Source organism: Oryx dammah, unplaced genomic scaffold (assembly GCF_014754425.2).
Source record: "Oryx dammah isolate SB20612 unplaced genomic scaffold, SCBI_Odam_1.1 HiC_scaffold_27, whole genome shotgun sequence".
Classification (NCBI taxonomy): domain Eukaryota; kingdom Metazoa; phylum Chordata; class Mammalia; order Artiodactyla; family Bovidae; genus Oryx; species Oryx dammah.
In genome coordinates, this window is record NW_024070211.1 from 108,739,926 (window position 1) to 108,753,720 (window position 13,795).

Sequence of the window (13,795 nt, forward strand, 5' to 3'; positions counted from 1 at the left end):
CATCCAGTCCCATCACTTCATGAGAAATAGATGGGGAAACAGTGGAAACAGTGTCAGACTTTATTTTTCGGGGCTCCAAAATCACTGCAGATGGTGACTGCAGCCATGAAATTAAAAGACACTTACTCTTGGGAAGGAAACTTATGACCAACCTAGATAACATATTAAAAAGCAGAGACATCACTTTGTCAACAAAGGTCCGTCTAGTCAAGGCTATGGTTTTTCCAGTGGTCACATATGGATGTGAGAGTTGGACTGTGAAGAAAGCTGAGTGCCAAAGAATTGATGCTTTTGAACTGTGGTGTTGGAGAAGACTCCCTTTGACTGCAAGGAGATCCAACCAGTCCATCCTAAAGGAGATCGGTCCTGGGTGTTCATTGGAAGGACTGATGTTGAAGCTGAAACTCCAATACTTTGGTCACCTGATGCGAAAAGCTGACTCATTTGAAAAGACCCTGATACTGTGAAAGATTGAGGGCAGGAGGAGAAGGGGATGACGGAGGATAAGATGGTTGGATGGCATCACTGACTCAATGGACATGGGTTTAGGTGGACTCCAGGAGTTGATGATGGACAGGGAGGCCTGGCGTGCTGCAGTTCATGGGGTTGCAGAGAGTCGGACACAACCGAGCGACTGAACTGAACTGATGAGTAAAGATTTCTAATGTATAAATGAGTGCATGCTCTTGGTTTTCTGTTTGTGAAATAAAATTTGGGTGCCCCCAAAACAGAAAACTATGAGCATTTGTCAAAAAGTTTTACTTAGATTCCTTGGGATGCATTTATTCTATAGACTATGTAAGCAGAGGTGAGAGCGTGCCTGTCATGAAAAATGCAGCTGCCAGTCATGGACAAAGGACCCATTGACTCAGCTGTGGGATTTACTGGAGCAAAGTTCAGGAAAATTGCATCACTGTTGGGGGGTGTGGATAGGAACATGTGTGGTTTGTGGTTCTTCTCACTCACGAGGCACCCCAGAGATGAATCATTAACTCAGTTTATTTATTCTGGGAAGAATCATTAGAGTTTTAAAGACTATTTGGGAATATTTCTGGGACAACAGGGCAAGCCTATCAGAAAAACTGTTGGAAGGAAAACAGGAGATTGACTTGGATCCTTTGACTGCACATCAGACTCTTTATCATCTGCATGGTAGAAAACTATCGTGATTATAAAATCCTAGAAAGTATTCTATAAAGTTTATAGGTGATTTGAGTGTCTTTCTTTTTAACAGCAAAACTGACATATGCCTACTTGAGTGAATTAAGATTGCCCTGACACATTTGTCAAAGAGAGAAGATGGCAGAAAAATATCAATTAGAGGGAGAAGGTAAAATAGATGATATGAGGATTCTTGCCTTGCTTTTTATGAAAAATAAGATAAATAAAATTGAATCACTCAATGATATGGGTTTGAGCAAACTCCAGGAAATAGTGAAAGATAGGGAAGCCTGGTGCACTGTAGTCCAAGGGGTCACAAAAAATCAGACACGACTTAGCGACTGAACAATAGCAATGTATACCAAGGTTTCAGATGTCCTAAAGCCTTAGGTTTGTCATTGAAGATACCTAGGAGGTCTTTATGACAAGATGTATTGACTCACCAGAAGCTCTCCTTTCACTAGGGTTTTTATGAACTGTAGGGGTTCATAGGGGTTCTTATGCACTGTAGACTCAGTAGCATTGACACCTTAGAGCAGGTCCCCAGCCTCTGGGCTGCATACAGGTACCTCTCGTTAGCTCAGTGGCAGCATTAGGTTAGAAACAAAGTGTATAATAAATGCAATGCACTTGAATCATCTTGAAACCTTCCTCCCCACACCCTATCCATGGGAAAAAAATGTCTTCCACAAAATCAGTCCCTGGTGCCAAGAAGGTTGCGGACCATTGCATTAGAGTGAATATCAACGGCAACCCAACCGGTAGAAATGCATCCATATCCTACTTCCAAAATATCAAGGGTCCATATTCCTCAATGCGTGGGACATTGACCTATGGACAAATGATTTATTACTAGGTAAAGATGCTTTATAGAATACCCTCACACTATGCTAGCACACTGCCAGAATGGCTAATGCAGTTGTGAGCTATATTACAGAGAGATTCTGCATGCCCTTTATCTAGTTTTCCCCCAGTGGTAACATCTTGCAAAACTATTGGACATTATCACAACCAGGATGTTGACTTGGATACAATGAAGAGCAGAATATTTTCTTCATTCAAAGATTCCTTATGTCACTCTTTGATATCTACACGTATTTCCATTTTTCTCACATTTCTGGAGACCAGAAGTCTGAGATCAGCTTCACAGGATTGAAATCAAGGTGCTGGCGCGGGTGCACTTTCTCCAAAGGCTCTAGAGGAGAATCTGTTTCTTCCTCTTTCAGCTTCAGGTAGCTACAGGCGTTCCTGAGCTTGGGACCTCACTTCAGTCGCTTATAGGCACCTTTTGTCTCTTTTTCTCTCTAAAGTCAGATCTCCTTCTGCCTCTTTTTAGTAACCATCTCTTTAAAAACTACTCATGATTGCAGTTAGGGCTCACCTGGGTAATCCAGTATAATCTCCCCAAGCCCAAGATATTTTAGTTAATTATATCTGTGTAGACTCTTTTCCCCATACAAGGTGACATTCACAGGAATATCGTAGATATCTTTGGGGACCACTATTCAGCCTACTGGAGCTACAGTCAGGGCTTCCCAGGTGGCTCAGTAGTAAAGAATCCACTTGCCAACGCAAGGAGGTACAGGAGGTTCAGATTCAATCCCTGGGTCAGGAAGATCCCCTGGAGGAGGAAATGGCAACCCACTGCAGTATCCTTGCCTGGAAATCTCAGTCCATAGGGTGGCAAAGAGTCAGGCACAACTGAGCATGCATGCATGCATGGAGCCACAGTCAAGATATAGATAATAACAAGTGTTGGTGTGAGTGTGAAGAAACTGGACCCCTCACACATGTTAAGTGTTAGTCACTCAGTCATGTCCGGCTGTTTGTGACCCCATGGACTGTAGCCCACCAGGCTCCTGTGTCCATGGAATTCTCCACACAAGAATACTGGAGTGGATTGCCATTTCCTTCTCCAGGGGATCTTCCCAACCCAGGAATCGAACTCAGGTCTCCTGTATTACAGGCAAATTCTTTACCGTCTGAGCCACTCGGGAAACTCATAAAATGGTACAGCCATTTTGAAAAACAGTCTGGAAATTCTGCAAGTGGTTAAACATATATTAACATCTGACCCAGTAACCCCCTTCCTAGGTATCTACTCAAGAGAAATGAAAACATGTGTCCATAGGAAACTATGTACACAAACGTTCGTAGCAGCATTTGTAATAACTGAAAAGAGGAAACAACTCAAATGTCCATCAACTGATGAATGGATAAATCCATACATTATATTCATACAATAAATGTATTATATTCATAGAATGAAATATTATTCAGCAATTAAAATAAATGAAGTATTAATTTATGCTATTAAAACCACATGGATGAACCTTGGAAACATTAGGCTAAGTTAAAGAAGCTGGTCACAAAGGCCCACATATTGTATGATTCCATTTACATGAAATGTCCAGAATAAGCAAATCTACAGAGATACAAAGTAGATTAGTTGTTGTCTAGGGCTGAGGGGAAGATGGGGAACTGGGGAGTGAAATTTAAGTGATAATAAAATAACAAAAATGTTCTAAAATTGATTGCAGTGATGAATGCATAGCTCTGTGAATATACTAAAAGCCACTCAGCTGGATACTTTAAGTGGGTGAATTTTATGGTATATGAATTAAATCCTGATAAAACTGTTTTTCAAAGTACGTGATCTTCAGTGTCTAACTTCAAAAGAGTACCTGAGTGCATAAGATAAATGTGTATTGCAAAGAACACAGACTGAAATCCAAGAGGAAGTACAGACTTAGATTTCTGCATTAACACATCCATGTCGAGTAGTTAAGGACAAACGTCCCAGCGGTCGTGGGTCAGTCTCCAAGGAGCCCCTTATGCCCTTATTATTTTTGCCTCCTGGTATTCACGCTCCTGTGTAGTCCTCTCCCAAATTATGCCAGAGTTGGTCTGTGTGACCAACAGAAAACAGCAGAAATTATGGTATGTCACTTCCACAATTAAGTTATAAGGCTTTGTAGCTTCCATTTGAGTTTTTACACTTTAACTGGATATTTAAAAAAGTAAACTGCATTGTGATTTTTTTTTTCTTCTTTCATTCTATTACCTTATTATTTGACTACTCTGAGAAAATAAATTCTGAGAAGCTAATCAGAAGGCCTAATGTTCTGCCATCCTTCTCAGCCTTATTCACTCAGCCATTTGGAAGGCTCCAGCCTAAAATTCCATCGAATGGATAATAACTGATATGTCAAAATCAATATAATGAAAGAGAAAAACAAGCTCCTACATTGTACATGCATGTTTATGTTGATGAGATCATTGAGTTGCTTGTATAGTCCAAGACTAGCACACTGATTATATAGTGGGTAGAGACATTGTATTTTAATGTTGTACCTTTTCCAAGAAAGAAATCTGTGAAAGAGTTGGGTAATTTTGGAGGCACATTCACTACTTACTGGTAAGAAAATATCCCCTGCCTTTCTTCTGCCCCACCCAAGTTCATTTTCACAATGATCTTATCACATGAAAGCTAAACAAACATTTATTCAGAATACTGCTTGTTAGCAGTATTCTTATCAGTGACCATAGTAACTCACACTTAAAATATTTAGCTCTTCAGTGTGAGCTTCTGGTAAAGGCCTAAGAAAGGTGTGGTCTACACAATTTCAAATAGCCATATGAAAAAAAAATTTTTTTAAGGCAGATATCTATTTACATGCTTGGTATCATGTGAATTCAGCCAAAGCCAAGAAATTTCTGATAGCCCTTATTTGCTTTGAATGATTTGCTCACCTTCAAGTATATGACCCAGTAAGAATCAATAAAGTGTTAAAAATGGGTATGTGCTAAGTTGCCCCAGTTGTGTCCAACTCTTTGCGACCCAATGGACTGTAGCCCATCAGGTTCCTCTGTCCCTGAGCTTCTCCAGGCAAGAACAGTGGAGTGGGTTGCCATTCCCTCCTCCAGAGGATCTTCCTGACTCAGGGACTGAACCCACATCTTTTATGTCTCCTTTGGCATAAGAGACAGGTGGGTTCTTTACTGCTAGTGCCACCTGGGAAGCCCAGTGAGTAATGGGCAGGCATCCTCTCTAACGGATGCCAGTGATGCAGACTTTAAGGGCATATTCATTCTTCAGTTTATCTAATAAATATTTATGAGCACTTGTTATCTTGAATATGTCTCAAATGCTGGTCCCTCTAACATTTATTTCCAATTTTGAAGGCATTATAGGATATACTTTCAGGATCTTTCACTTGAAGAGTTTATTTTCTTGAATGTTATTAATTTATTGTTTTCCAGTCGTTCAGCTGTGTCTGACTCTTTGCGACCCCATGGACTACAGCATGTCAGGCTTCCCTCTCCTTCACTATCTCCCAGAGTTTGCTCAAACTCATGTTTATTGAGTTGATGATGCCATCCAACGATCTCATCCTTCATCACCTTCTTCTCTTCCTGCCCCCAATATTTCCCAGTATCAGGGTCTTTTCCAATGAGTCAACTCTTCTCATAAGATGGCCAAAGTTTTGGAGCTTCAGCTTCAACATCAGTCCTTCCAATGAATATTCAGGGTTGATTTCCTTTAGGATTGACTGATGTTATTAACGACTGGGGTCTTTTTACATATGTAAGTCTGAATGGATTTTTTTTTAAAGGGAGAAGTGATTAGTTCACATTTTGTAGTCATATCACTCTGTAAATATCAGTTCAAGTCTTCTGTTCTCCAACATAAATGAAAGAAAATAAAAGATTGTCATTGTGAATTCTCTGCGTGTCCAGTGGTTAGGACTCTGCAGTATAACTGCAGAGGACTCAGGTTCAATCCCTGGTTGGGGAACTAAGATCTTGCAAGCCACATAGCACGCATAAGAATATTTTAAAGTCTGTCATTGAAGACAGTCTCTCTTTTATACAAATTGTTTTATTACTTCAAAATTTAGAAGAGAAATATACACATTTATATGTTGGAAATTTAGTTCTTATGAGTAGGCTTATTTTTTAAGGATAATTCTGTGCATTGTATGTTGTCCTGTACTTTTCTGTCAAGTGCTAACCAGTTTATAACTACATATTTATCTGCATGGTCATTGATTTCATGATGGTCTCACCAATGAGATGTGAGCTCCATAAAGATAAGGACCATTACTCATAAGATACCACTACTCGTAAGATAAATGTGTAGCCTTTATGCTTACACATTTTCCTGGTACATAACTGGTGTTCCAAAAATTTTGGTTGAATGAGTAGATGAATGAAAGATGCTAACAACAAATATTATGGAAGAACATCAGAAATTTAGAAGGATTTGTCATAATCTGGAATCAAGCCTATAGAAAAAATTTTTAAATGGTGGAGAAAAATATGAATCACTCGAGGGAGCCATTCCAAGTGTCTCTCTAGCCAGGATGTGCCCTGCTCTTCATTCTTGAACCTCAGTGAGTTTATATGTGAAAATGATCTTGTTCTGGCCCTGAGGCAGCATGAGGCAGGCTGCAAAGTCCTATGACAGTGAGTCAACCCTGCGTATACTGCAGACTCACTGATTACGTGGTCGGGCTTATCACAGACAGAACAGGAGCACAGTGAGCTCTGGCTAATTCTGCATGGCTATCTTCTGTTCCTAGCACCACGTCACTCTTTCACAGCAACTCAACTGCTAGTTGAGGCCAGTGACCCCTACTCCAAGTCCGAGAGCACAGGAATGATGAAATTCCCATTGTAGAGAAGACTAGAGGTCAAATGAGTCATCAGCCACAGCCACAGAAGCTGGGGGACAAAAGGGAAGAGAGGAAGGAAGGAAAGAGGGAAGGAGGGAAGAAAGAGGAAGGAAGGGAAAAGGAAGTCTCAGATATGAGAAATGACAAGGACTCAAGTAAAATTTATGAGTCACCTTCCAATGATATTAAGTATTGATAGTGTCATTCTCAAGCCTACAGTCTACAAAGTGTGACATTTGGGTACGTATTTAATGAGTAATTTTCAATTCTGTATTTTGTTGCTGTTGTTGGAATTTTAAAACCCAGTGGAATAAGAACTTCAGGGCAGAGTAATTTATAGAAATATGTGTAAATTTTTTTCTGTTCACTCCATGTTAGATACCACTCCAGGTCCTTCCTGTAAGGTTCTCTTTACAAATTTTTGAATTACAAGCTAAGATATGAGCAAACCAAAAAAGTAAAAACAAATAGCAGCCTACCCACAGCGGGTCCCATTTGTCGTGTTCTGGTTGAGGGAGTCGTTGGTCCACACTATGGTGTTATTCACACATGCTTTTCCAGGGATACTGAGTTCTTGTAATTCCATGTCATACTCAATAAAAACATCTGTCATTGTGCCAAAAATGAGTAGCACACCTGGATAGGCTGCTCCATGGAGAAGTGCACATAAGCTCCCCATACACATCAGGCAAATGTCAGTCTTTGAAGAAAATCGAAACTTGAAAAACAAAGGATTCAGAGATCATCTATGGGTGAAAAGCAGGAGAGGTAGGAGGACTATTTAATTTTAGTTATTAGACTCTGATAAATAGTGTTCAACACCAAGTCTTAAGGGAATCGTTTTAATTGAAATGTACAGTTCTCACTAACACTGAAATAAACGGTGCATCAATTATCCAAGTCATTAAACTCTTACATTGTTAACTCATGTTCTTTCTTTCCTAGCCTCTAATTTATTCTCTTTACGTCAAGAGCTGACTTTGTTCCTAGCTTTTCATCCCCAGCTTAGAGGGGAACAATCACTGACACTGACGCTGTTGCCATGTAGACGCTCCATATGGCTCACTCAGCAATGGTAGAAACTGGCTCCCAGAACTGACATTGATAATGAAGATCGTCTGCTTGTGCCCCGAAATGTCTCCATTTTGCAAATTTGAAGAAAATACCTACACTATGGAACTTCTAAAGGCATCATAAGAATAAATATGCTTGACATGATTACTGTGACAATTTTCCTTACTAAAATGATCATTAGGGACTTAGAGATAATCTTCTAGAACACTTTTCTGATCTACCAGATAGAATGTGTGTGTTTAATCAGCAATGTATTTCTAATTACTAATCCACATGTCGTCACATAGACAAAGTTTATGACTGAAAAAAGTGATCGCTATAGTTAAGCACCTGCCAATATGACTAAAAAATTAACATTTTCTCCATGATCTGAACAACTCACAGGTGCAAAACCTATGCCATTAATCAGCATAGTTTTATTACCAATCGAAAGAAGCCAACTTGACTGCTACCACCTTTCTTCTCATCTTGTAACCTGAGGAGAAAAACACGGGGATTTACAGACCATCCTTTCCAAAGCAATGAGAAATTCTCCCTAAATTGTGATTTCATGAGTCATTCTTTAGTAAGAATGAAAGTCCCCACTGGCTGTGAAATTCTTTCCAAAACTGGTATCTTAAAAACTGACTATTACTTTCAGATTTACCTCTTCTAGCAATTTCAGTATAGCTGTGTCTCTTGTTCAGTAGAGATTCACGGAGGTTTTTTCAGAGAGGTTTTTTCTCTCTTTGAGAGAAAGCAAAAAGTACTCTACACCCCCAGTTGTAGTAACAAATAACTGTGGAACCTCAGCGTTGACCTTCAATTTATATCTACCTTCATTTCCTTGCGAGTAAATTTAGGTGGTTGGATTATCTAATTTATTGCTTCTAGCTCTTAAAAAGCTTGCAACTACATCAAATAGTGCTGATATGAAAAATTCAAAAACTCCCATACTTCCCTTAAAACCATATTTACTTACTATTTCTTATTCAATTTATTGCTCAGAAAATTGTTCTTAACCCATTCTTGAACTTTCTAATGCCAAAGAGGTCTAATTCACCCAAGTTATCTATTCACAAATACACCTTAGGTCTTATTTTCACCAGGAACCACTCTACTCCATTGGCTCTTTGGGAATACCCATGCATCTTGTTTTCTCACTTCCTTCCTCCTTCCATACCAATTTGTCATCTCAGTTGAGACCCACAGTTCTTTGTGTGTTAGTTGCTCAGTCATGTCCAACTCTCCCACCAGGCTCCTCTATCTCTGGAATTTCCCAAGGCAAGAATACTGGAATGGGCTGCCATTTCTTCCTCCAGAGGATCTTTTCAACCCAGGGGTCGAACCTGGGTCTCCTGCATTGCAGACAGATTCTTTATCATCTGAGCCACCAGGGAAGACCAGTACTTTAAACCCTCCATTTACTTACAATCACTAAATACCATCAAGATTCTCCTTCCTTGGACTTGCCTGGTGATACACTGGATAAAAATCTGCCTGTCAATGCAGGGGACAGGGGTTCAATCTCTGTCTGGGAAGATTCCACATGCCTTGGAGCAACTAAGCCCATGCACCACAACTACTGAGCCAGTGCTTGAGAGTCCACAAGCAGCAACTACTAAGGCCATGCACCTGGAGCCTGTGCTCTGCAACAAGAGAAACCACGGCAATGGGACGCCCAGATGGAGAGTAGCCCCGCTCTCTGCAACTAGAGAAAGCTAGAGCGAAGCAACAAAGACCTGCCACAACCAAAGATAAAGTAAATTAAAAAAAAGAAAAGATTCTCCTTCCTTCTCCAGGTATTCTAGTCCCATTGCCAGCCATTTGGACCATGCTCTCACCATCAACCTCAATCCTTTTTTCCAAATTCATCTTTGGAAACTCCATCTCTGCATTCAGTCCACTGTTCCCCCTTCTCCTCCTGAAGCCTGGCTGTTAGGCCCACAGAAGACAACCTCTCCACCATCTAGATACCGACACCTGCTGTGGTTAGCGCTCAGCTGCCTTAAGCTTCCCTTCCAGCTCAGGGTGGAATCACAAACCCTTGCTGATACGTCCAAAGCCCTCTGTGATCTGGCCAGTTGACTCTCTTACCTGTTTCCTCCTGCTTCACTCCACCCGAGCCGCTTGGCCTCTCTGCTGACTTTCATCCGCACCAAATCTGTTCCCACCTCTGGGTGTTTGCACTTGCTGTTTCCTCTCACCAAAGTGTTCTTTCTTTGGATAATAGAGTGGAGAACTCCCTCACCTCTTTCATACCTTCTCTCAAAAGCTGCCTTTTCAAGGGGGCCATCCATGGTCAAAGTCTTTAAAATTTCAACTCTCCCCCAACATCATTTCAAATCTCCATTTCCATGTTTATTGTTTTTTCTTAGAAAGGGGATGATAAATTATCATTATCTACCATGCCATATATTTTATTTATTTATGGTGTTTATTATGTCTCCCTCACTAAAGGAGAGAACTCTTCAAAGGCATGTTAAGTTCCTTAAGACAGAGATGTCTGCCTATTTTTTTTCTTTTCTGTATCCTCAGCATCTAAACCAGTGCCTGATACCCAGTATGTGCGTATGTGTGTTAGTTGCTCAGTCATGTCCGACTCTTTGCGACCCCATGGACTGTAGTCCACCAGGCTCCTCTGTTCATGGAATTCTCCAGGCAAGAGTACTGGAGTGGGTTGCCATTTCCTTCTCCAGGTGATCTTCCCAACCCAGGGATCGAACCCAGGTCTCCTGGATTGCAGGCAGATGCTTTACCAGGCAGATGATTCCCAGTAAGTCCTCAATTAATATTTGTGAAATGAATGAATGAATGTGGTCTCCAACCTCAACTCAACCCAAGGGACTCTATTTCATTCCTCTACAGGTTGTTCCCGTTCCCCTCGGTGGCTTTATCAAACTTTCACTGTGGTCTTCTCACTCCCCATGACCACATCGATGCAGACATAGGTTCACTTTCTCTAAAAACCAAAGTACTCACTCAACCTTCTCGCTCATCCTCTCACTGCAGCTCGTTTCTCTGCATCCTTCATTTCTCTGCACCCATGCCCTTTTCTGTTTCCCACCCAATGAGACAAGAGTGGTTCTTCTGTCCTCAACTGATCCTACCATTCCAAGTGAAAAGCTAGTGTTGCCACAACCACCAGCTCTCTCTGTTGTGCAGTATTAACACTTAAAATGTTTTACACATCTTCAGCCTTTACCTTTCCACCACCTCCATTTCAGAAACGTAGTTGGCACCTCCTTAACTTCTAAATCAGACTCCATTAATGCTGTCCTCATGTCAAATTAGGATAAACTGATATTTGGTTTATAAGAGAATTTCGACTCTTAAAGAGAAATATCTAGTCACTACATTTTAGGTTTCTACAATTTGCTTTTGGGAAGAATAGAGATTTTCTTCTGTAAAAAGAACCTCCTCTGCAACCATGAAATCTTACATGTCCAACTTTTCTTCTGCTTGTTTAAGTCAGAAATTCTGTGGGGTTCCTGGACATATAGGGGATATTTGAACCTAATCCAGGAGGAATATTCCCAAAGATTTTTGAAATCAAGTTATAGTAATGTTTTAAATAGAAAAAGAATGGATTATATATACCATTTTGTAGGCAGTGCAATGTATATGAAAATATTGCTTCTGCTGTGTGCCTTTTATGTGATTATTAGGGGAATTATTTTGAAAATGTGTTGCATTGTTGAAGCAGTCACTTACTTTGATTTTTTATCATTGTTATCTGTCAGGATAAAAAGAATACATAAAGCAGTTAATCATAATGACAAAATGAAACATAATCAGTAACAATTTTGCTCTGGAAAAACATTTCTATGATTATTTTATTCATGGAACAATACAAAATAATTATTTGATTTTTCACCTTTCTCTCTCTTCCTCTGTATTATAGAAGAAAACACTGTTTCACATATAGGACTGCTGTCTTGACTACATTTTCTCCAGAAAATGAAATCTTTTTATCTTCTGAATGCTAACTAAAGACCAATATTTGTACATTAGTTACACAAAAATCTGATTTTTTTGAACTACCAAATAAAATGAATACTTATTTATTGTTTGGTTTTTTAGAAACATCAGAATTTATCTACTTAAAATACAGACCATAAAATACAGACAATAAGATGTCATTGACACCCCTGTGCCAGTAGAAGCCATTGATTTGAGCCACATATTATTTTCCCCAGCATAGATCAGAGCAGATGGAAGGGAAGAGGTGAAAGTGGGGGTTCAGGGTCATGGGCATAGGGAAGCCATAGTGAAAAGAACCCAGGATTTTAATGTCAGCCATCATCATGGGACAGCACATCCTGGTTCCCCTGGCATTTTCATTTCATTTCATACAGAGTAAAGAGGCATTATAGTGTAGATAAAGATTAACCTCTCATATTTGGGAGTCAGAACTGGGTTAGGGTTATGGCTCCTTTAATCAATAGTCATGCAATCTTTGTCAAGCTTAAGACAATGTATCTAAGTCTCAGTTTCCTTTTCTATAAAATGTAAAATCATAGGACTTTCGGAAATAATAATAGTGTAGAATCACCTGCCCTTACCACACTCTAGGTACTTGTGCTATGGATCCCCATCCACTTTACCTCACTCTGGCCAGCAGTGTCTTTGTACCAGTCCTCTCAGAGAGCAATGCTCACTAAATGCATATTACTATAATCAATTATAGCAATATATAAATAAAGGTAATAATAATAAAAGCATTGAAAGTGTTAGTTGCTCAGTCATGTCTGACTTTTTGCGACTCCATGGACTGTAGCCCAACAGGCTCCTCTGTCCATGGAATTCTCCAGGCAAGAATACTGGAGTGGGTAGCCATGCCCTTCTCCAGGGGATCTTCTTGACCCAGGGATCAAACCCAGCTCTCCTGCATTTCAGGCAGATTCTTTACCATCTGAGCCAGTGCTAAAACAACCTCAGTCTATCCATGGAAAAAAATATTTATAGTGAGATGCTTTCACTCTCCCAGGATTTATGCATTCTTCCCTAGCACTCTCGGCAGTTATATTACATGGATTCTTGGGAGAAATACCCAGGTTGTGTAAGAAGAATATGAGGTAATAGTTCTACTTATTGTTGCAGAATTTTCTCTGCTCCTTGAATATCTTCACTCGTTTGTTTCACTTTTGTTTTCACCTTTTTTTTGTATAAGAGACAATAAGATAAAAAGGCCACTTACATGAGCTGTCTGACTCAAAACCATGATTGTCCTCTCCAAATTTCTTCACACTGCGAAGAATTACTGAGTCAGACATAACAATTGCAGTTCACAGCAAAAAAACAAAAACAAAAACCCTAGAAAATAAAAGAAAAGAGTGACTGCAGAGGAAGACAAGATGGCGAAGGAGTAGCCAGATGTGCAGTACATCTCTCTCCATGGATACATCAGGAATACACCTTCAGACGCAGAAGATCTCGCAGAACACCAGCTGAGAGCAGACAGGAGTCCCTGACCACTGGAAAGGAATATATAGATCCAAAACTCAGTAGGACAAAGGAAGGAAAGGGAAAAGAGGAGAATGAGCAGGACTGGGCCTGCACCTGGGGTGAGGGGAACTGAAGCAGGGGTCAGATCCCCAGACTGAAGCAGTCGTTTGAGACACAGGGACAGTGTTTGAGGCTGTCGGAGAGTGAAGCAGCTGATCTGTGACTGTCTGAATGGAGTGAGAACCAGACAATCCTTGCTGCAGCCGTATGTACCCTGGTCAGGGACCCAAGTCTCCTGAAATACACAGTGGCTGGGAGCTGGAGCACAGGGACTGGAGAGCAATCCCAGGGTGAGGGTTGCTGTTGACCGCTGGGAGACAGCCCAGCGGGACATGAGGGAGGAGATCATGGTGGAGAATGCCTTTGGAGCAATGCTGAGTAGCCACTGGAGCAAA

At 40.5% G+C, this 13,795-nt stretch overlaps 1 protein-coding gene across 1 annotated transcript in view; it reads right to left on the reverse strand.

Moving 5' to 3' along the window:
• ABCB11 (ATP binding cassette subfamily B member 11) overlaps window positions 1-13,303 on the reverse strand; it is an 87,434-nt gene extending 74,131 nt beyond the window's left edge. Inside the window, exons 1-4 of the mRNA XM_040229280.1 lie at window positions 13,093-13,303; window positions 11,607-11,628; window positions 8,337-8,388; window positions 7,319-7,557 (exon numbers count right to left, since the gene is read on the reverse strand). Of these exons, the coding sequence (XP_040085214.1) occupies window positions 7,319-7,557; window positions 8,337-8,388; window positions 11,607-11,628; window positions 13,093-13,168 (389 nt within the window). The 5' untranslated portion in view covers window positions 13,169-13,303. The remainder of the gene's footprint in view (window positions 1-7,318; window positions 7,558-8,336; window positions 8,389-11,606; window positions 11,629-13,092) is intronic.
• Window positions 13,304-13,795: the final 492 nt, after the last annotated feature.